Source organism: Xyrauchen texanus, chromosome 36, assembly GCF_025860055.1.
Source record: "Xyrauchen texanus isolate HMW12.3.18 chromosome 36, RBS_HiC_50CHRs, whole genome shotgun sequence".
NCBI classification, from domain to species: Eukaryota; Metazoa; Chordata; class Actinopteri; order Cypriniformes; family Catostomidae; genus Xyrauchen; species Xyrauchen texanus.
In genome coordinates this window covers 28,737,978-28,762,359 of record NC_068311.1, presented here as the reverse complement: position 1 = coordinate 28,762,359, position 24,382 = coordinate 28,737,978, and the positions used below count along the sequence as shown (strand labels likewise).

General features: G+C 42.0%; 1 protein-coding gene across 2 annotated transcripts in view; it reads left to right on the top strand.

The window, feature by feature from the left end:
• The first annotated feature begins 1,243 nt into the window (after nt 1-1,243).
• The window catches only part of LOC127629967 (conserved oligomeric Golgi complex subunit 6-like), an 83,956-nt gene continuing 60,817 nt past the window's right edge, over nt 1,244-24,382 (top strand). For both annotated transcript variants that reach the window (XM_052107305.1, XM_052107306.1), the window contains exons 1-4: nt 1,244-1,421; nt 1,976-2,119; nt 5,507-5,578; nt 14,659-14,717. In XM_052107305.1, coding sequence (XP_051963265.1) covers nt 1,266-1,421; nt 1,976-2,119; nt 5,507-5,578; nt 14,659-14,717 — 431 coding nt within the window. In that variant the 5' untranslated portion in view covers nt 1,244-1,265. The remainder of the gene's footprint in view (nt 1,422-1,975; nt 2,120-5,506; nt 5,579-14,658; nt 14,718-24,382) is intronic.

Sequence of the window (24,382 nt, the reverse complement as noted above, 5' to 3'; positions counted from 1 at the left end):
CGCTCTTCGCTTTCAAATTACGTACATCACTTAAAGCGTGATTGTGTCACTCAAGGCCAGCTAGAAGGCTTCGACTGGGAATTATCCTATAGACCACACCCACAAGAACAAATAAATCAATCTGATTGGCTGATGAACTGACAATCTGACTTTAGATGCCTATTCTCTGCACTGTTGAGGGATTTTGTGGAAATTCTGAAGGCTTAACGGAGTGGAGCTCAGACTCACGTGCTGCTTCGGAAGTACTTGGCTTTAGGCATGTGATTTGTGAACCAGTCATTACTTCATCAAGAAAGAAATTCTGATACAATAAACTGTTTGTTGTTTGCTATTAGTTTTTAGATGAATTAGGAGTAGAAAGCGATTGAAAATACATAGGCAAAAAGGTGAATTAAAAAGAATGAAAAAATATTTATTTATTAAACCTGTTAGGCCAACAGAGAAGGCTTTGCTGGCCCTGAGATTAATCTCAGGGCCAGCAAAAGCAAAAGCCTTCTTGTTTCAAAATTCTGCTCAACCAAAAGGGCACATTTAGGCTACAGTACTTCCACATTAATCCGGATACATTTGAAAATGTCGTTTTCATTTTCGAAACACTCTGTCCACACTGCTGTTTACAAGCATGTGCATGTGCCACGTGAAATGCAATTGTCCTCGTGTTCCACAGAAATGCTCAGTTTTCGCTTTTAAAAACACTGTTTCAGTGTGGATGGAAGCGAGAGGATAAAGAAGAAGATGCATTTTCAAATTAAAACTTATTAGTGTGAACGTGGCTTTAGATTTGTGGATGAAAGGGGCAGGGGCTTGAGCTCCTGTTGCCCTTTTTTGTGCACACCACTGCAATATCCCTGCAGTTTTGCTATTTTTTTTAATGTTTTTTTTTTTATTTATTTTTTTACTTAAAGTAGAAATATTCTAAGGTGTCTGAGGTCCTAAAAACTACATGTATACTTATTATAAAAAAATTATTATAAACATGTTTTTATAGTTTTGCATATAACCTGTCACACTGCAAGACTGCATCACTGCTTAAAATGTCATGTCATCTACCACGGTAAACATTGGTGGGCAAAAAGCTTAAACATTGGCATGCATGGAAAGATTGGCTATCGGGGTGATTTAGTGACCGTTTTCGTCTGAAAATTGAATGTCATATTCTCATAAAGTAATATAGCGCTCCCATGCCGGAACCAAAGGTTTGAGCTCTTGATGCATTAGGGAGGTATGATGTGTAACTCAAAACAGCTTCCTGGAGTTTGACGTGGATGTTGATGATGGCAGATACTAAAGCAGCAGAGCTATCAACAGACACACCAAACCTTCACATCTCTAACAGCGGTGGCAATGTCTCCTCACAGCCGAATAACCCTCTGTCCCGAAAACTCAACAAAATCCTGGAGACCAGGCTGGATAACGACAAGGTCTGAGACAGCTTTCGTTAGACTCTTAGCCATTCATTGCACCTGTCACTAAATGCAGTTTACAATTTGATAAAAAAAAAAAAAAAAAAAATAGCAGAACATTTATGAGACTGAAATACCATATTTTATATATATATATATATATATATATATATATATATATATATATATATATAAACTTAAAAAAAGAAGAAAAAATATGTCAAGTAAAGATGTGCAGCTCACTAACCAAATAGTGCCATGGTATTACCGTGTTTTCTTGAACATGTACCATAGTAATAGTGTATTTGGGAAATGACACAATGGTAATGTAATGGTTTTTGTCATGTACAGTACCATGATAAGATAATGATGGTAATACAATGTGTTTTTGGACATTGTACCATGGTAATACCTTGTTTTGGGCATATGTAATGGTAATGTTACTGTTATAAACATGTTATCTCATGTCTAGACATGATCTTCAAGCTGCATGTGATGCTTACATGCAACATGATACACAATCAGCATTAAAGTTCCTGTTGTCCCCTTCTAATTTGTGTCTATGTCTATAGGATATGCTGGAGGCATTGAAATCTCTCTCAGTTTTCTTCACCGAGAACAGTCTGAGAACCAGGAGGAACCTGCGAGGAGACATCGAGAGACGCAGCCTGTCCATTAATGAAGAGTTTGTGCAGATATTTAAAGAAGTGACAGAGGTAAATCACAGTTTGAATTTGAACTTGAAGAGATTTTTGTGGAGGTGCACACATGGATGAAAGATGTAGATATTAAGAGCTTAAGCAGTTAATAGGTCCACTTGCAATTATAGTGGGACTAGGGCTGCACGATATATCGTTTCAGCATCGACATTGCGATGTGCGCATCCGCAATAGTCACATCGCAGAACGTGTGATGTAGTAAGATAAACATATAGTCTACTAGTGTTTTCAAAAATACTTTCGAACGCTCACAACAAGCAAAAGATGGCGACAAGCAAAGTAGAAGCTGCTGCGGAGTCTCAACTGAATCTTGTCGAAAAGAAAAGTGGAAAAAGCCAGTTTTGGAAATTCTTTGGATTTGAGGCTGGTGAAAAGGGAAACATCTTAGATCAGCAAAAACCTATTTGTAAACGCTGCTATTGCAATTTTCTGATGAAAGGAGAAAACACAACTTTAAAGGAAAAATGTGTTACATCTTAAATGCAGTTATATTTAATGAGTTATAGCTTTATTAAAGTTGAAATAATACAGAAGCAGGTCATGTTAATAACTATAATCTCAGAAACGGGCATTTCTCTGTGTGGTAAGTGCCTCTTCTATGAGTTGCGCAAATGTCCTGATATAAGGGGGAGAGATTGAAACTGCACCCGGCTGAGAGACTCTGCCTCGGGGACACTAATCCCTCGAGCGCGGACGCTTAATGCAGCTAGATTAGAACGCGATTGCTCGCGACTTAGTTAATCATAATATATGTCACTGTGCATTTCTTATCGTGAAATGCACAGTGACATTAATTTGAGAGCACTTTGCACATTAGTTTGGAAATTGTTTTTTTTATTAATTCTATTGTACACTTGTTTGTTTTTATTTTTTTTTAATACTTGGTAAAAACTTAAAGTAAAAGTTGCAAAAGTTGAAGCAAATCTTATATAAGTGTTCAAAAATACTTTAAGCATACATTGTTCAGTTTTGTTATAATTCAAAAATAATATATTTAAACTTAAAGTGTTGCTCAATGGCATATTTTTGTTCTGAGTTCTGCTGCTAATGTTTAGTTAACTTTGTAAATAAAAGAGTGTTGTTTAGTAACACGTTTTTGTGTTTTGCTTTGGTACGGAAAGTGGTATAGAACAGGTATTGGTAGAGACTACTGAAATTTTGGTCTACAGTGTTTTTTTTGCAATAGGAAAAGTAGCATTATATCTGTCTGATATTACGGAATTTACTCTGATTTATGGGTTCATAGATACATAGAGTTTATTATAATTTATTTTTTTTGAAAGCTCTGCTTGTGCTTGATGAAATGATGAGCGAGGAACAGGCAAAAAGAAATGCATTGTCAGTTATAAGGAAATATTTTGTCTACAGACTGGATGATGTTGACCAAAAACAGGTACTTTGTCGAGAGTGTCTTGCAATGGTTGCCACAACACGAGGAAACACGACCAATTTGTTTGATAATTTAAGTCTGCGCCACAAATCTGTGTATGTCGAGTGCAAAGCCAGATCTAAATGCCGTCCAAAGCAAAAAACTATTTCAGAAGCCTTTGCCTGTGTTACACCATACGAGAAAGTTTCCAAACGGCAGAAAAAAATCACAGATTCGGTAACATTTCACCTTGCGAAAGACATGGTACCAATTAACAGGTTTACCAAAGAGGGTTTTAAAAACATGATCCGGTCGCTTGACAAGCGGTATGTAATAAATTCACGCAACTATTTTTTAAGTTATTTCTTTTATAAACATTTTATTTTAAGTTGTATTTTTGTAAACCACTCAGGGTTGGTGTATAGCTGCACGTTTTTCCCCAAAGGGTTTAACTTAAAAGATATTTATTGTTTACATTTCTTTAAAAAAAAGGTTTGTAATCTAATTTGTAATATAATAAAATGTTAAATTACTTATTTTGTCATTCACATTAATTATTGTGATATTGAAACTTCCTTAGTGTAATGCTTTGTTTTAACCTGGTTGGAGTACAGAGATAAAGCCTCCTGTAATCTCCTGGATCCCTTCTAGACACCACACTTCATTCATAAATGAGCCCCTTTATTTTAGGGTAAGCAACATGCATTATTAATATCATAACATGTTAGATCATTGACTTTAGGGTGAATGGATAGAGTATTACATGAATACAATGGAACCATGGTGAATTCAACAGTGTATTAATTATTAATTATAAAATAAACTACCCAAAATAAGTCAAAAAGTAAAAACAGTTTCTTTTTTTAATTAAAATGTTCCATGAAGATGCAGTTCCCTACAAAATCACCCCAATCATTCTAGAATAATTAATTCTTCTCAAATAGAGCTATTCAAGTCATCTGGCGAAGTCATCCTGTATTTTTTCATATCGCAATATATATCGCAGAAAAACAAAATATGTCAGTTTGTTCCAATATCTTGCAGCATTAAGTGCGACACAAGAACTTCACCTGGTTATTATATATTATATGCCAAAATTTATTTCTTAAAAAAAGACCATAAGACCTGTGAAAACTGGTTTAGACAAATATAATGAATATACAGAAACAAAGGTAAAATGTCTGTTGAAATGTTACATATCATTGGTTCCCAATTAGGAAAAACCAACAAAACAGACAAAATTATATCCAGTGAAATATGAGGCAAAAGAAACACATTTTGGTTCGGTGCCTAATGGACTCTTTTCACAGGTCCACGTTCGCGAAAGCGGATGTCATCATAGTTGGCTAAACTTGAATAGTGGTTTAATAAAATTGTACTTACCCGTTAGCTCCAACAGCAACCCCCCCCCCACCCCCGCCAAAAAAATTAAACCAGATGCCTCATTGCAGCCATGGCAGCTGATTTTTTCTTTTTAAACTTATACCTGGGTAATATAATGCAATGTTATACATTTACATGAAATATTTTTAAAATTGGAAATATAACAAAATTTGCTACATTTACATTGTTACAAAAGGTGGAAACACATCATAACAGGTAAAAGGGTCCATTGAAAGTAATGTGGTGGTACATAACACCATAATAATATGATGCCTATAAGGCATTTCTATGATTTATTATCTTATAAGGCACATTGTTATAAAAGCACAATCAGGCACATCAGCCTTTATGTGAATAGATTCCATAGCAATGACATTTTCCACTAAAAGAATGCATGTTTAAACAAATTAAACCATTCCAATAATGAATTTCAGTATGATTTGCACAGAAAATAGTTTATTCATAACCGGCATGTATCATAATGCTGCAAAAAGGTGCAGTGACTGGTCACTGTCAACACTGCAGTTTTATTTATCATATAAACACAAAATAACTTTAAAACAATTCTGTTAGTGTGCCAAAATATAGGAAAAGTCTTCAAAGTCTTCTTTTTTAACTCTGTCTTTACATAGGAACTGGAAAGTGTGCATGAAGATGTTCAAGCCATGAGCTCCTGCTGTGAAGAAATGACCAACAGATTAAAGGTTTGCTTTTTCTTAATATTTATAATCATATTTATAAAGCTTATATGTCATTAAATGGGTAGTTGACACATTACATTTTTAATTTACTTTTTTTTTTTATCAATGAAACTTTTAGGTATAAAATTGAGTTTTGGTTAAAAATTAACCCCCAATAAATGCAAAACTTTATATCTGCTCTTACCTTAGGCAGTTTTCTACAAAATGAGCCATTATATTTTATATAAAAATATATATAAAAAAAAGCTTGCTTGTGTGAATAATCCAATGTTTTATCTAATCTAAGATATCCAGAACAAAACATGCAGTCTGGTGGAAATATATGTTATCGACTATTGGAAATGTTTTGTATCATCACAAAGGGGAGAAATATAAAGATTGGCATGCATGCCAATATTTTTTCTGAAAATTAGACTGAATGTCTGTGAACGAGCACATCTCTGAGGGCTAAAATACATTATACGCCACATTTCAGATGGAGGACACATATTTTTTGTTGTACTTGCTGCCATTTAGAAGAATAAAATACAATATTTTAAAGGCAGAAAGAGAGAGCATAACCAAAATTACATTCTTATAAAGTTAGGACAAAAAAAAAATAAAAAATAGTTTTTATCATAAGATTGTAAACATGTACAATATATTTTATGAATAATTGGAGTCTTTTTAATTTGGGGGTGTTCTGAAATAATTAGGCACATTTTTTGCAATTAGTCCACAGTATGTGTGAATGGTGAGCTTTTAAATTTGAGTTTGAAAAACTGCTGGTGGCAGACCAAAAATGCATCAGATTTTAAGGGGTTAACTAAAGTCCATTATTTTGTGATTTAACATTTTTTATTTTTATTGATTCTTCAAAGACAATGAAATCAAAACGTATATATAAAATGAATTAACATTAACTCCTACTACTACCCCTCCCCATTGAAGATCCCAACCCAAACCCAAACAAACATCCAAGTGGTCTTACACAAGTACACACACACACACACACACACACACACACACACACACACACACACACACACAGAGAATAAAAAATTAAATAAAATATATATAATAATAATTAAAACAATTATTATATATATATTTACTGTACACACACACAACAGTTAGCTCCGGTCCTTGAATCTGATTGGACGAGAGACGTTCCATGAGCGCTGATGGTCTGACACCATCAGCACTCGGACACTTCACTGTGTGTGTACCACTCCGCTTGTGTTTGTGCCATGCAGATCTGTGCAGAAACCATGCAGCTATGGTTTGTCTTTTTTTTTTTTTACATGTATTTTTTTTACATTACATATGTTAGCCAGCAGGTGGTGGCTAAAGATAATTTTTATGTGTAATATGAGCCAGTTAGGTGACGTGAAGTGAAGCCGCTTCAGCCGTTTACATACAACAGCTCTTCGTGATCGCTTGTATTACTACTAAAGCTAGGAAATAGCTTTAAATAATAATAATAATTCCTTATATTTATATATCGCTTTTCTAGGCACTCAATGCACTTTACATAGCATAGGGATGATGATGCAACGGCAGCCATAGTGCGCCAGAATGCCCACCACACAGCTATTGGTGGAGAGGAGAGAGTAGAGTGATGTAGCCAATTCAGGGATTGAGATTAATACGAGGCCATTATAGATAGGGGCCAATGGGGGGAATTTGGCCAGGACACCAGGGTTACACCCCTACTCTTTACGAGAAGTGTCCTGGGATTTTTAATGACCACAGAGAGTCAGGACCTTGGTTTAACATCTCATCCAAAGGACGGTGTCTTTTTTTACAGTATAGTGTCCACGTCACTATACTGGGGCATTAGGACCCACACAGACCGTAGGGTGAGCACCCTCCCTAATACCACTTCCAGCAGCAACCTTGGTTTTCCCCAGGAGGTCTCCCATCCAGGTACTGGCCAGGCTCAACCCTGCTTAGCTTTAGTGGGCAACCAGGCAAGAGCTGCAGGGTGATATGGCTTTAAACTAAGAACTTCAGCATTACGGCTCATCACAGCTGAGAGACACAACAGACTGATTAATACATGAACTGAAGGTGCTTACCTCTTATCGGACTTACCACATTGGACTGGACACACTGTTTAAAATGGAGGACATTGCTGTTTCTATAGTGATTGACTCTTGCACACCGGCTAATGAGAAATAGGGAGAAATACCCCCGCTTGGACCGCTATTTTTCCACTGAGAAATCTGATCTTCAGAAAGCTGACAGCATCTCTGCTTGGGTGTAGCAACAGGTGATCACACACAAAGACAAAGACAAAGATCCCCCATTTAGCCTTAACAGACTGTAGGGGCAAGTGCTGTTAGCGAGCACCTATGAAGGCCAGAATGGTACACGAGGGGGTGGGTGGCCAGCACCACGCCCGACCGCCTTTGTCTCCCTCTTCAGAAAACTGACAGCATCTCTGCTTGGGTGTAGCAACAGGTGATCACACACACACACACACACACACACAAACCCATCCATCCATCCTTGTTTATGTATAATAGCTTGTTAGAAACAGTCGTGATACTATTTCTTAACTATTTTGAATTACTAACGAAGGCTTTGACGCATCATTTGTTTTGAACCAGCAATGGCAGATTCAAACACATAATGCCCTGTTTGGGCCACTGGAAAGCATTCGGCTGGAAAGCCGCTACTGGGCAGTACGCTGTCAGAGCCAAAGCTTCAGATTTAGCCCAGTTGACTTTGTATCCTTAGAAATTGGAAAAGGAATTCATAATTCTGTGGAGGCAAGGCATAGATCTAGTAGGGTCAAAGACAAATTATAAAATATAATCTACGTAAAGCAGAAGCTCGTGCGCCATCTCCTGCCATCACCCCTAGAAAATCCTCCTCCTTTCTTATCGCAGTTGCTAATGGTTCCAGGGCAAGACAGAACAATATGGGGAAAGAGGGCAACCCTGCCGAGTGCCCCTATTCAGAGTAAAATAATCTGAAATGAATCCATTTGTTTGTACTGCTGCTACAGGGTGTCTATAAAGTATCTTAATCCGACCAATAAATGTACTCTCGAACCCATGCATCTCCAAAATCTTAAAGATAATCCCATTGTACCATACCAAACCCCATTTTGGCATCAAGTGAGATGGCAGTGACCGGAGACTGATCATTGGCTACTGACCACAAGATATTGATGAAATGCCTAATGTTATCAGAAGAGCTATGGACTCAAATAAACCCAACCTGATATATATGTATAAGAGATGTCATAACTTTATTACATCGATTAGCCAAAATTGTTGACAACATTTGTACATCTAGCTGGATCAGTGAAATTGGATGGTAACTTTTACACTCGCTTGGATCTTTGTCCTTTTTAAGAATCAGACTGATCCGGGCTTGTGTCATGGTTGGGGGAAGCTTTCCTTTCTTTAATGATTCTGTATAAACTTCTAACAAAAGTGCAGCCAATTTTGTAACATAAGATCTAAAAAATTCAGTGGCAAAACCATCTGGCCCCGGAGCCTTGCCTGTAGGTAAGGCCTTAATTACCTTGTCAAGCTCCTCCGAAATTGCCCTGAATAACCAAAACTCCACCTTCCGCAACAAAATAGTATTATATCTTTATTTCAATCAGGTTAATCCCCTGAGGCCACCAGACGACATTCGGTGCTTCAACTCTGCCTCTGCACTTTTAATATTCCCTTCCAACTCCAACAGTTCTCGTGCTTTGGATTTGTTTATGAATGAAGCATACTGTATTCTCCGTATGTGGTGACATCTCTAAACTCACCAGTGCGTGATCTGAGACTTAAGATGTTTCCTATTGAGCAATCCACAACAGATGAAATGAGGGACTTGGTATATATATAAACAACTCTATTCTAGAATAAATCTTATGGACTGATGAAAAAATGTATAGTCCCTACCAGATGGGCTCAAAAGTCTCCAAATATCTGCAAGACCAAGATTTTTACACATCCTGTGAAGCGTCAATGTGGCTCTAGGGAGCTTACACACCAGTCCATTAATCGATTAAAGTCTCCTCCCAATATTATATCCTGAGGAGTGCCAGAGGCTTGCAACATCACTTCAAGATCTATTAAAAAAAACCCTGATCATCAGCGTTAGGTGCGTATATATTAGCCAAACTCAACCTTTGCCCCTGAATGTCTGCTAAAACAATAATGACTCTTCTTAATTTATCTTTACTCTGTTTGAGACATTTGAAATGTAGATCAAATATTTAGATATTTATCAACAAAACGACCCCCTGCTTTTACTTGAACCAACACTAAAGAAAACATGTCCACCCCATATCTTACCAAATTTTTCAGCTTCCTGCGGAGAAAGGTGTGTTTCTTGAAGAAACACTATATCACATTTCTTATGCTTAAGAAAATAAATAACCCTCCTTCTTTTTGGGGGGTGCCCTACCCATTCATGTACTATATAATAAATGATTGTGTGTCAAAAAAAAATATTTTGATTATTTTGGTTGTAATTCCCCATTAGTGCAACAATAAAAAATAAAAAAAACAACCAAACAAACAGAAAAACGTGCACATTAACAACGCACACGACATTGCATCGATCCCTCTAAACTCAAAAGGTCCATGTACGCCTACGAGAGCCCCCGCAACCACTTTGCCATATTGCTCAATTTTGCCTCACAAATTTGTGAGACAGAGTTACACAACAAAAGATAATCTATAAAACAAACTAATAAACAATAAATACAAAGAACATATATATATATATATATATATATATATATATATATATATATATATATATATATATATTCATTCATTCATTCATTCACAGAACTGTCTTGAAGGTGTGTTCCACCACAAATCAAATTCCAGCCAATATTAAGCCATTCAGTTTCCTTTGGCTGTTTATGAGTGCAGCAAATGATGTAATCATTCCAATGTCCTGCAAAAATACTCCACAAAAACACACTCCAGCCAACTGGAAGCATAAGCACAAAGAATGAACAGATTCAACCACAACTGTCCTGAAGCAGTGTTATTCCACAAAACAAGCTCCAGCCGCTAGGCGGAACCAGCACAAAAAGAAACAAAACAGGTGTCCAGGTTCCTCGGATGATTAAGAGTCAAAATCACTCTGAAGCCACGTAAAACAAAATACACTATGTCTTAGTCAGTCCGTCAACTTTATAAAAGACATCCTTTGTGTCAGCATGTGTCCATTCTCAATCTGGCCGGGAACTTCGGTGTAAAAGTGATCTTCTGTCAATGCAAAAGTTTCTGGGAGTGTCATGCCACAAAACAAACTCCAGCCGCTATGCGGAACCAACACAAAAAGAAACAAAAATGCTGCGCAGCTTCCTTAGACAGTTGAGCCTATGTACAGCGAGTCAATCCACTCACATGAGAAATACCCAATAGTTTCACTCACCCATAGTTTCTATTAAGGACCATGCTCACTTGTGGCATAAAAATACTTTTTGGCTATTCTTGGTGTCTATTCTCATTGTGGCCGGAATCTTCAGTGCAAAAGCAATCTTCCATTGATGTAAGAGTTTCTTACATTCCTTGAACCGATCGCGTTTCTCTCTTGACGAATTTGCAAAGTCCAGGAACAAGAAAATATTGTTATTCTTCCAAGAAAGCTTTCGTTTGCTCCTCGCATGGCACAACACAAGATCTTTATCGGATGAACTCAGAAATTTGGCCAGAATTGATTGGGGCCTGTCTCCCTCAGCAGATCTGCGAGCTCTCTCGATTTCCAGTTTATGGCCTGTTATGTCAAGCAGATACTGGAAGAGCTCATCTAGGATTTTCACCATATCTCTGCCTTCTTCATGCTCAGGAATTCCAACAATCCATACGTTATTCCTTCAGCTCCTATTTTCGAGAACTTCGAGTTTTTCCAAAATGTGTTCGAGGTCTATTTTGGTCATGAATGGATCAGCAGATAATTCCCTTTCCGATGACTCCATATAATTGATCTGTTTCTCAACATCTGCGACTCTTGTAACCAGCTCAGAGAATTTTGTTTCCATCGCCATAATCGATCGACATATTACAGCAAGATCCTCCAAGTCAGCAACAACCTTCGTCAGCATCACCGACATGTTGGACAGTTGATGCTGAATTTACCCGGCCACACCATCCAAATTGAGTCCCCGGTCTGCAGGCCCGTCAGAGTTTTCAGCTTGAAGTGTCTTTTAATGACTCCAGAGCCCGAGGATTTTGACTTCTTTGCCATGTTTACCTCAAAGATCAAATATGTAACTGGGTGTATCGAATCTCACCGGATTATAACTTGAAAATAATTTTAAAACTAGCAAAGTGCACAGAGCTTGCTGTTTGCTCCTTGCATGCCGTCACATGACATTCCCACTAAAGTCCATTATTACCGTAATTTCCGGACTATAAGCCGCAACTTTTTTCCCACGCTTTGAACCTCGCGGCTTAAACAACGATGCGGCTAATATATGGATTTTTCCCGCTTTCAAATTTTATTTAAAAAAAAAAAGAAAAAACATTCTGTGACGTGCTCAGTTTTTTGGCGGCATGAAGCTTTCATTAAACCAATGAAATTGCCGAACAGGTTAAGGTCAAACAACTTTTTTGTTTACTGTTTAGATTAAATCGAGCGCGCTCAAACTTCCCATCATTCTGATTACGGTAGTCATTTTGTCACCCTCAAGACACGGAGAAATGCATATGATGCAGCTTTCAAGTTGAATGCGATTGATCTGGCTGTTGGAAAAGTATATAGAGCTGCTGCACGGGAGACGTTGGAAACACCAGCGTGATGAATTGACTCAGTGCAAAAAGACAACTAAAGCTGAGGCTATTCAACTCTGACACCGAAGGAGATGACTTCAATGGTTTCATGTGCACAAGAGGAGGAAGATAGTGAACAATGACTTTCTTGCTAGGCTACTGTTTACTGCTAATTTTTTATTTTTTGTTACAAGCCGTGTGTGGCAGCGGGGGCGTGGTCAAGCGCCCGTCCGGGAGAGAAAAGCGGTAAGGGCGCTTACACCTGAGCTAATGTCTAACACCTGTGTCTAATTTCAGTAAGCGTGGGGAGAGCGGCATAAAAAGGCAGCAGAGAGTGTGAGTGAGTGAGTGAGTGAGTGAGTGAGTGAGTGACAGACAGACAGACAGACAGACAGACACACGTCAGTCTAGTGTTGGCGCATAGAAGTCAAAGAATTGAGAAACTTACATTGCTGTGGCCATTAAAAGCCTTAACTGGAACGTCAAGTGCCCTGCTTCACGTGTCCTTCTTGGGAAAACTGGCACCAGTGTGACAGTTTTCAGCACTTGATGTAAGCGCCCTTACCGCTTTTTTCTCCCGGACGGGCGCTTGACCACGCCCCCGCTGCCACACCGTGTTTCGTTAAAGCCTATTTATTTTTGTTACAAGCCGTGTTTCCTTAAAGCCTGTGTAAAGTTCATTTGTTTCAATGTACCGTTAGGCACCTGCGGCTTATAGACAGGTGTGGCTTATTTATGTTCAAAATAATATTTTTTTGAAAATTCAGTGGGTGCGGCTTATATTCAGGTGCACTCAATAGTCCGGAAATTACGGTAAGCGAGTACTTAAAAAAAAATCAGTGTTCAAAACCCTGTCCTATACACTATAGGCACAAGATACTTCAAGGTAGTTCTCCATAAATGTATATTAAGCTTAAGTTATTTATGATTAGGCACGATTATTAATAACCTTCTGATCATGGTTATTTGATCTAACTACAGTCATTTGAGACAACCACGATTATTGATCAAAAATGAATTTTAATGAACGTAGTCAAAACTCCTGAGCCACTTGGATAAATTTAAATCCCACAATGCACAGAGTACAGAGTAAAAAATTTAATTGTGCACATGCACAATTGCCATTATTGTAATTTATTAAATATTTTATTTTCATGTGTGAAACAGAAGCAAGTGCTCCACAAGAAAATTTGTCCTTTAATTTTGCAGCTAATTTTGCGTTAATTTGCAATATTTGAATCTTTAAAATACTACAAATATTAAAAGTAAATAATACATGATATATTATTATAATACTTAATATAAATATTTGTATATGAATACAGTATATACTGTAATATATAAATACTGCACTGTAAGTGTTGGGTCTGTGCCACCTACTAACAGCTGTGTCCCCCCTCTTTTAAAATGTCTGCTACACCCCTGCATGATGGCAAAGGTTCCTGGTTCATACACACACTGTTAATGGCACGCAGTGACAAGGAGATGGAGATGCACACTTTATTTTTGTGTAGTGATAAAATTATGAAACAAAATAAGGTTTTAATTCATGACAAATAAGGGCTCCTGGGTTTAAAATAACATGTGAAAGTGAAGAAATTAGGAAATATATTTTTTTACTATTGCATAATATTTATATCAATTATATTAGATTTTTATTTGAAGAATTATAAAATATGAGTTAAAAAACAAGTGTAAATAAAAAATTGTCCAAACTAAAGTTGACAAAAAACATATTTAAGTGTTCGGAAACATAGAAACATATATTTGAAGTTAAAATGGAAAAATGACTTCTTATGGTATATGATGCGCACATGCAGAATAAAAGAACACCGTTTATATGACTCGTGAAAGCCCTTAACGAGACAATTAATCATCATAGCCCTAAAACAGACAGTTAATCGTCATAATCGCAATTATTTGTTTGACAATTAATCATTAGCCAAATTTCATAATCTTGACAGCCCTATTTATGATGTATCGATTTCGTGGAACAATAATATATATATACACTTTAGCATTTGTTAAGCATGTAACAATCACTTTATTCTAACTTTACTGCTAAAGAAGCATTATTGGATCTTCTTTGTTATTAGTTTTCAGTTTTTGAAAGTACAATAATTCCATGTATTAGGTTAATTAATTTGAGCTCCTAAAAGCAGCATACATAATAATTCTAAAAGCGTTGGAAAAATTTAGTTTAGCTGCTCAAACTGCACGATATGCCAACTTTTCAAAAATATTTTATGTTAACTACCCATCATTCTGTTTAAGATCTATTTAAAATGATAAAGCTGAACGGCAAAGATGCTTGTCTTTCCAATACTTACTATCATGTTATTTTTGTGTCAACAGGTGGCCAAAGAACAAACCCAGGACTTGATTGTGAAAACCAACAAACTTCAAGGAGAGAAGTGAGTTTAAATATAATGCTCTGTGATATGAATATAATAATGAATTTAACCACATACTGTATAAATGTCTTGTTCCCCTTCTGTCGCTCTCTCCACGTTGTGTCAGAGAAGCGACACTAGGGGTCTCTCTTGAGCGCCGATATTCACCTCTGAACTATGAAAAAAGGCCAATGAGAGTTGGCAACCAGTATTTGCATGTCCCGCCTCGGACATACGGGTATTTAAGCGGCGCAAATAAGGGAGTTCATTCAGAAAATTTCTTCGAGCCGATGGTCGTGTTTGCAGACTGCTGCGTTTTACACACCGAGTTCCTGCTATCCTCTGCTGCATGCTGTTGGATTCTACGGCGCACAACAGCGGCTTTCTCCTGTTTGCACGGCTGTACACTTCCTGCCCCTGAGCGCATCGACAGTTGCAGATAAGAAAGATCTCTCACGAGTTCTTTCATTCATAAAAGAGTGATTTTATTTAAAAGAGTAATTTCCTCTAAAAGAGCAAAAAACACAGCGGCGTTGAACGTCCTTTTAAGGACGCGTCTTTATAAAGATGCCTTTCCGCCCCTGTGTTGTTCCTGGATGCGGTAGAGTACTCTCCGCTTCCGACAGCCACAGGCGTTGTCTCGTGTGTCTGGGCAGTGATCACACTGAGGCTGCGTTTGTGGATGGTTCATGTTCTCATTGCGAGAACATGACCATGACAACGTTGCTTACAACCGTAAGCAAGCCACTCCAGCCGCCCCCCGCGTCGCTCCTTCTTCCCACGGGATTGAGGACGATGCGGCTGGCGATGGAGGCGATTCGGGGATGGCAGCGGGTGCAGCTCGCCGGTACGCCCTCGGACCACCCGCGCCCGGCACGCTCGTTGACTCCCGTCCCCGCTCGAGGTGGCGGCGACTCGCCTCACAGCCAGTCTGCCTACCCTCTTGCGATGGAAGCAGATGAGTTCGCCGCGACATCGGAGGGCGTGGGCTCTGATGCTGAGGGCTCCTCTGGGCTGCCGCCGGGCTTGCACGCCCAGGAGGAGGCCGACGCACAGATGTCCGATATGCTTTCCGGCAGCCAACAGCGTTGGCCTGGATTGGAACCCTCCATCCTCCCCACAGCCATCACGGCTGGACGATTGGTTCTTGGGCGGCGCGCTCACAGCTTCGCCCCGGTTCCTTTCTTCCCGGAGGTGCATGATGAGCTGACGTCCTCGTGGAGAGTACCCCTCTCCACTCGTCGCACCGCCACCTGCTCATCCGCCCTCAGAGCTGTTGCGCTCCACTTATGTCCCGGAAGCACTACCACCTGGCGGGGCCGCCCTGTACTCCCTTCCTGGTCCTGTAGAGCAACATCCTCGCTCACCGCGAAGGCCTACAGCGCTACCGGACGCGCCACTTCCGCCCTGCATGCCATGGCTCTCCTGCAGGTCCACCAAGCCAAGGCACTTCGCAACATGCACGGGGGTGGCCCTGATCTTGACACGCTGCAGGAACTGCGCTCAGCGACCGACCTCGCCCTGAGAGCGACGAAGGTCACAGCGCAGGCACTCAGGCAGGCGATGGCCACTCTGGTGGTCCAGGAACGTCAGCAATGGCTGGACTTGGTTGAGATGCGTGAAGCGGACAAGACTCGCTTCCTCAACGCCCCTGTCTTCCAGTTCGGCCTCTTCGGCGACACCGTTGAGGACTTTGCCCAGCAGTTCTCCCTGGTGAAGAAGCAGACGGAGGCCATTTCGCACATCATGCCACGCCGCAAGCCTGCCGCCACGGCCCAGGCCCCACCTGCTCCTCCCGCGGCCAGAAGACCTTCTGCTCCGCCCCAACCTGGGCCCAGATCTCAGCCCCAGCGTCGAGCAAACCGCAGGAAGCGTACGCCCCCGCCTCACGGACCCCTTCGAGGGCCCGGAAGCCTCCCAAGCATCCCTGAGGCAGCGGACCCAGAGGACGAGAAGTTAGCTCTGGAGGTGGTAAGACCACTCCGTCCCCCAGTGGAGGGCCGGGAGAAGAATCTTTTGTTTTTTCATTTGCCGCACCCCCTGACGGGGGCTGCGGTACCCAAATTCTCAATAAAAGAGCTATTTCCTTTACCTCTGGGTCACATGGCCCGCAAATGCCATTTTCACGGCCTTCAACTATCTCGGCGCCCAGGATGCGGTGCTTCCGCCCTCAGCCCCACGACTGTTCCCCGGCCGGCCGGTTCAGACGAGTCCAGAGGACGCCAGCATCAGACCTCCTCCTCAGTCACGTAACCTGCCCCTGCCGGTGCGCGTGAACAAGGTAAGTGCTTTGAGTTCATTCTCAGCACCAGAGCCTCGGACGCCACAGCGCCTCCCGACGCCGCTACCTGTTCCGCGACCGCTGCGAAGCCCCGCCGGTACGCCCAAAATACTCGGCCCCTTGGTGCCCCTAGCACGGAGCTTAGAGGCATGGCTTTCACTGCCCAGCTCGTCACGGTGGCTGCACTGGACCATCCGACTCGGTTACGCAATTCAGTTTGCCAGGTCTCCGCCCCCCTTCGTGGGCGTACGTTCCTCCGCAGTGCACGGCGAACATGCCCAATCCCTGCGCGAGGAAATCGCCTCCCTTCTAATCAAGGACGCGATAGAGCCTGTCCCTCCGACCGAAACAAAGAATGGTTTCTACAGCCCTTACTTCGTTGTACCCAAGAAAGGCGGCGGCATACGACCGATCTTGGACCTGTGAGTTTTCAATCGGACCTTGTCCAAACTCCCGTTCAAAATGCTTACCCAGAAACAAATTCTATCTGGCGTCCGGCATCTAGATTGGTTCGCAGCGGTAGACCTGAAGGACGCTGCACTTCCACGCCTCAATTCACCCTCGACATCGACCCTTTCTACGGTTCGCGTTCGACGGCCAGGCGTATCAGTACAAGGTCCTCCCCTTCGCCTGTCTCTGTCCCTCGCGTCTTCACGAAGGTCGCAGAGGCGGCTCTTGCCCCGCTACGAGGAGCGGGCATACGCATACTCAATTACCTCGACGATTGGCTAATTTTGGCCTCCTCGCAGGAATTACTATGCGACACAGAGACCAGGTGCTCGAGCACCTCGGCCGCTTAGGGTTTCAGGTCAACTGGGAAAAGAGCAAGCTCACCCCGTCCAGAGCATCTCTTTTCTCGGTTTGGAGTTAGACTCAGTCTCAATGACAGCACGCCTCTCCAACGAGCGTGCTCGGTCAGTGCTGTTATGCCTCGCTTCTTCGAACCAGGCACCGTGGTCCCTTTGAAACGCTTCCAACGGCTCCTGGGGCATATGGCATCCTCCAGGCGGCGCGCCACTGGGGTTGATGCATATGAGACCACTTCAGCATTGGCTCCAGACTCGAGTCCCAAGACGAGCATGGCGCCACGGCACGCACGGCATGGAAGTTACCCCGGCCTGCCGCCAAACCTTCAAACCCTGGACAGACCTCTGCTTTCTACGGGCAGGAGTACCCTTGCAGCAGGTGTCCCGTCACGTTCTGGTTACAACCGACGCCTCCAAATTTGGTTGGGGCGCCGTGTGCAACGGGCGCGCAGCCGCAGGCTGGTGGAACCGAGGCCCGCTGCGCTGGCACATCAATTGCCTAGAGCTGCTGGCCGTTTTTCTTGCCCTGAAGAAATTTCTTCCGTTGATTCGTGTCAAGCATGTCCTAGTCAGGACAGACGTACATAAACCGCCAAGGCGGAGTACGCTCCCTCCACTTGTCACAGCTCGCCCGTCGTCTCCTCCTTTGGAGTCAGCAGCGACTGGAGTCACTGCGCGCCACTCACATCCCTGGCAACCTCAATGTGATAGCGGACGCGCTGTCAAGGCAAAACTTGCCCTACTGGCCCAACCGGACATGGTTTTCGGATCTCACGCTCCTCATGACAGCCCCTCCCTGGCGAATTCCCCTGAGGAAGGACCTTCTTTTTCAGGGACGGGGCACGCTCTGGCATCCGCATCCAGACCTCTGGAATCTCCACGTCTGGTCCCTGGATGGGACACGGAGGATCTAGCCGGCCTACCTTCGGCCGTCATAGACACTATTAACCAAGCCAGAGCCCCTTCGACCAGGCATCTTTACGCCATGAAGTGGCGCCTGTTCACGAGACTGGTGTTCTTCCCGAGCCGAAGACCCGCAGAAGTGCGCAGTTAGGTCAGTGCTCGTGTTTCTTCAGGAGAGGCTGGAGAGGAGGCTGTCCCCTCCACCCTCAAGGTGTATGTTGCCGCTATCGCTGCCCACCACGCCACGGTAGACGGCAAGTCTCTTGGTAAGCATGACTTAATCGCCAGGTTCCTAAAAGGTGCCCGGAGGATGACTCCTCCCGGCCTAACCTGTTTCCCTCCTGGGATCTCTCGGTCGCCCTTACGGGACTCGGAGACCCCCTTCGAGCCGCTTGACTCAGTTGGACTCAGGGCCCTCTCTCAAGACCGCCCTGCTGATCGCGCCGCTTCCATCAAGAGGGTCGGGGACCTGCATGCGTTCTCTGTTAGCGACGCTTGCCTGGATTTCGGTCCGGCGGACACTTTCGTGATCCTAAGACCGCGACCGGGCTACGTGCCCAAGGTTCCTACCACACCCTTCAGGGATCAGGTAGTGAACCTGCAAGCGCTGCCATGGGAGCAGCTCTTCGTCTGCTTTGGGGGACAGCAGAAAGGGAATGCTGTCTCCAAGCAGAGACTCGCCCACTGGGTTGTCGACGCCATTTCCCTGGCTTATCACACCCAGGCCGTGCCCCCCCCTTTGCGGGTCCGAGCCCACTCCACCAGGAGTGTTGCGTCCTCGTGGGCACTGGCTAGGGGCTTTGCCCTAGCAGACGTTTGTAGAGCAGCGGGCTGGGCAACACCTAACACTTTTGCGAGATTCTACAATCTCCGAGTTGAGTCAGTATCGTCCCGTGTTCTCTCAGGTACTGAGCCCGTAGAACTCGGTGGCACGTCCACGATCTGACCGGGTGAATCGCTTGCACCCAGCGCCCTTCCCCCTAACCAGGGGAAACAGTGCACCTTCATTCCCAGGAGATCCCAGGTTTGGGACACTGGTTGACTCCTCCCTAGCCCTCGTGGGTCGCAGTTCTGCGGAGGAACTCGCCGACCCAAACCACTGCGGGTACCGCAAGCTAACCTGTACTGGTATAGGTGCCCCACAGGTAAGGCCTCCTGTTCGGACTCCACCTGTGTGTAAAACCACGGTTCTGTCCCCTCACGAGAGTTGACTCCGTGTTTTCCTTAGGCAGTTACAGCTGCCTCGGGTGCCGTGCTGTATGCTTCCCCCCTCTGCGAGGCTGGATCTACCACCGCGACTACTGTTCCAAGATAAGACCTAAGTATAGGCCATGCGATGTATTTGCCACTCAAAATTTGCCTCCCCTCCCGGGTAGGTGTGGCCTCCGCAGGGTCTTCTCCGCCCTAATAAGGGCTAAGACCCCCTTCCCTCAATGCGTGTAAGGGCCTGGCCGTAGTTGCTCTATGCAAGAAACATAGAGAGAAAAGAGGCCCAGCCAGGCTGGCCCATTCCCATGTTGGCGGCCGTCACCTTGTTGATAAGGAATCCTGATGGCTTAATTGGGGCATTGGGGAAGGGTACGTGCAGCCTGATACAGTTGGTCGCTCTGCACGTAGGAATACCTGCTCGCTCCTGTATCAGCGGATCATGTACACAGCTCAGCGCATGCCTCTTTTTAAGTGGACCCCTAGTGTCGCTTCTCTGACACAACGTGGAGAGAGCGACAGAAGGGGAACGTCTAGGTTACGTATGTAACCTCCATTCCCTGATGGAGGGAACGAGACGTTGTGTCTCCCCTGCCACGTCTCTGAGCCGAGCCCCTGTTGTGACCGGACCATTTCCGGCTCCTCAGAAAAATCCTGAATGAACTCCCGTATTTGCGCCGCTTAAATACCCGTATGTCCGGGGGCGGGACATGCAAATACTGGTTGCCAACTCTCATTGGCCTTTTTTCATAGTTCAGAGGTGAATATCGGCACTCAAGAGAGACCCCTAGTGTCGCTTCTCTGACACAACGTCTCGTTCCCTCCATCGGGGAACGGAGGTTACATACGTAACCTAGACGTTTGGGTGGCCTTTTTAATACTCAATGTAAGTTAATTAGTGCTTTACCCTGTACTAACTCTAGTTATGTGAGATGATGTTTATATTATATGTAGGATAATTACTAAAATACTGATTGGTGACTTGAAGTACACAAATTCCAGCAGAATTTTTGTTCTCCAAAGCATCCCGGCTTATCTACCATTATTACATTACTGTTAACCTGCATTACATTACTGCATTTCATTCAGAAATTTTCATATTGGGTTTTCATGGAAATGAATGATCAGTTGATTGTTTAATCATTAAAATGAATCCTGCAAAACACAAGTGGAAGATAATCATATGTGCAGTTTGCCTTACTGTTATCATTGAAATAAATATAATTAATAAATTTGAGTTGATTTTTTCCTATTTAGAATGGCTGCATTACCGACAACAGTAGCCTAAAACAAAGCCTAAATAGCTTTTTGGCTGTTAGTTAACATTACCCATAGCCTGCACAGCCTAGGTGACATCAGCCGAAAAGGAAAATAATTTCAGAAGCAGAGCAACTTATTGTATTTTGATGAAATATTATATTTTAAATTTTTTGGAAATATATGCACTAGGGCTGGGTATTGATACAGATTTCCCGATTCGATTCTGATTCACATGCTCTCGATTCAGTTTGATTTAAATTCTATTCAATATCGATCAAAATGGGTATATTTCAGTCATAATGTCCCTTTTGCTTACATATGAAAGAAATTATCTCCCTGCTAATGCTGTTATACAGGAGACCTGCTAACTAGGTACATTAAGATAATATACATTTTACTAATTATATTTTATTAGTTTTTCATCATTTTGGTCACATTTTAGCTTTTTAAAAATGAACAAATCCATGTTTTCAATCAATGAATATGATATTATATTGCATATATTAGTTTTTGGTACATGTTTATCATTTGATTGCATAATTTTAAGTATTTACATTGATTTGTTGAAAACGTGTTAATAAACGGGCACTGTCTCTTTAAGAAAACTGGCCTTTCTGTAAAGAGTGTCTTTAAATGAGCATATGTTAACGAGAGCGACTCGAATGGCTTTACCTCATCCGTGCTATTCGTGATTAGAATTAAACGTTTATTTTTTGCTGTTTTGATTAACATTTGACTGTAGAGAACAGTAAGGGTATTAAAAGAGGCATTATTCAGTGACAGATAGTTTGCGTGTATCTCGTCTTTGGACATGCATTACGGAACAACTTTTACTCTCAACAAGCAGTGAAAGGATGTTGTTGCAGAATGCTCCTTCGCTATACTAAACAATCACCAGTAAGTGAAATCTGAAAATGTACTAGCCATTGCTAATCACAGACATTTTGAGTTGCATAGCATGAAATTTGGTTAAAAAAGCGAGTGATTTCCTCTCATTGTAGTAGAGAGTTGTATATGAGTAAAAGAACAATCTTGAGATTTAAGAATCATTCAAATGAAGATTGCGATGCATCGGAAATTCTTATTCATAATAAGACAAGCAATGTAGATTTAGATAGGAAATTGCATCAGCCTTGAGGTGGATGGGTTACAGAAGAAGACCACATCGGGCACATTATTTGGAACCTAGATTTTCCTACTAAAGTGCTCAGTGAGTGTATACAATCATTACCAGGTGTACGTAAAAAGTCATTTGTAACATGCAATATGCAAACAACATTTTGTGATTCTCTAAACCACCAAATCATCTTCTCTGGTGACACACTTGCAGTTGAGTAAGATCAATTTTAAGCTCTTGACTCTGTAATTGATGAAAATGCAGCTTGCTTTGTGATGTTTACCAGAAAAAGATCACTGTGACATTCTTCAGTGTTTGACTATTCTTGGCAGAACTGTAGAAACAGAAGCTGTACTCTTCTGTCAACATGGCAGTATCTGTACGAATGTGGACTCCACTGCTGTGTTCCACTTTCCACATTTCCATTTATACATCAGAGAAATCTGAAAGAGTGTGCGCATGTTCTCTGATGAGCTGAGCACTGTGAAGTCCAACGTTTGAAGAGGACTATTGAATCATTCATCATCTTCTGTTGGAATATTTTACCCCTGTTACACTTCAATATTGTGTTTCTAATTAATGTTCCCTTATCTGTTTTGCTGCTTGTTCTGAATGCGACTGATTACAAGATAGCTGCTGATAACAAGACAATGTGATACACAATAAGTCAAAATGACAGCTGCCCTCATTCCCAGAGAAGAGTATTCTGGGATATGTTGCAGGGTGCCATGTTTGGTTATGATATGATTGGTTGAACTACATGTCATCAGGAAACTTGGCTGCAGGTCTGGGACTCAAGATGAGGGCACAGATTGATAAATTGAGGCTCTAGCTTGAGCGTATCTCGTACTTCCTGCCACCCACATATCAGCTTTATGGCCCTCACTTGTTAAGTGTGCTTATTTATGGCCGTTTAGAGTCTGCCAATGAAAGTCATTTGGTGTAATTGATTGAAGAGAGTGCTGGCGGGACAGTGAAACTGCTGGGTAATGGCGTGCCATCTGTTGGAACAATGAGACACAGAAAAAGACACCAAAGACTCTAAAGCAGATCTCGTGACCAGTAGACCAGATGACATTGTGTCAGTGGGAGACCTGGGTTCAGATACTTTGTTAAAACCATTAAGTAATCACATTCGCATAATCGGTGACGAGCGCGATTCGGAGGTCGCATTTCCCCCCTAACATTACATTTTTACTTTACTGATGTTTAGGTTTAGGGTTTGCGGGAGCAATTCAAAAAATATGTATTCCTTTTTATGTATTAGAGATGACTCATACAGATGAAAACATCTTGCTTCAAAACTCACTTTTAGGGGCCCTCTGTGCACATTTCTGTCTCTATTTTCGTGAGTGTGCATGAAGATGTGCAACATCTGATCCAAGTTTCTTGAGAGCCCTAATTCTAAGTGCAATTTTTGTGTCAGCGCAAATGGGCTTGGGTGGGAATGATTGCACCACTGTGGGTGTGGGTGCACAAACTGTGGGTGATTTGTATGCAAATGAAGTGTCTCTGGATTAGATTTTTTTTTACCACCTGTGTACACTGTTATTTTTATTATATTTTCAGTTAATTTGAAGTGTCATTTTTCTAAATCAAAATAGAAGTGAAGTGTGCGCCGATACAACCACTGTTTATACTAGCCATGATTTGAGTGTCAGTATATGAAAATTATTAATAATAATTACTTCATTTAACAGCACATACATCCAAATTCTGATGAAAATCAAATTTTTCGATGAATATAAAAGGAGTGTGTCGCTGCTATAGAAATATGCCTGACATTCATCTAGGATGCAGTTAATGCACAGAAGAATGTAATTATCAGTTTTCTAAGTCATTGCATACAGTCCATTTACACTACCATCTTCTAAATAATGTGCTGTCTTTAATTAAATTGTTGGTGCTTGAGGGAATGTACTATATAGTAGGACACAGATGTTGAATAACTGGAGAATAACCTCAGAATTAAATGGCACACACCTTTTACTCGTTGTGCAGGCGATTTCACCAAACCCACTTGCTCCCTAACTAAGCACATGCTTGAACGAAAATGCTAAAACTTCATGGCGATGCCCATTGGCTTTGTGCTTATGACTTAAAGTATTGCGCA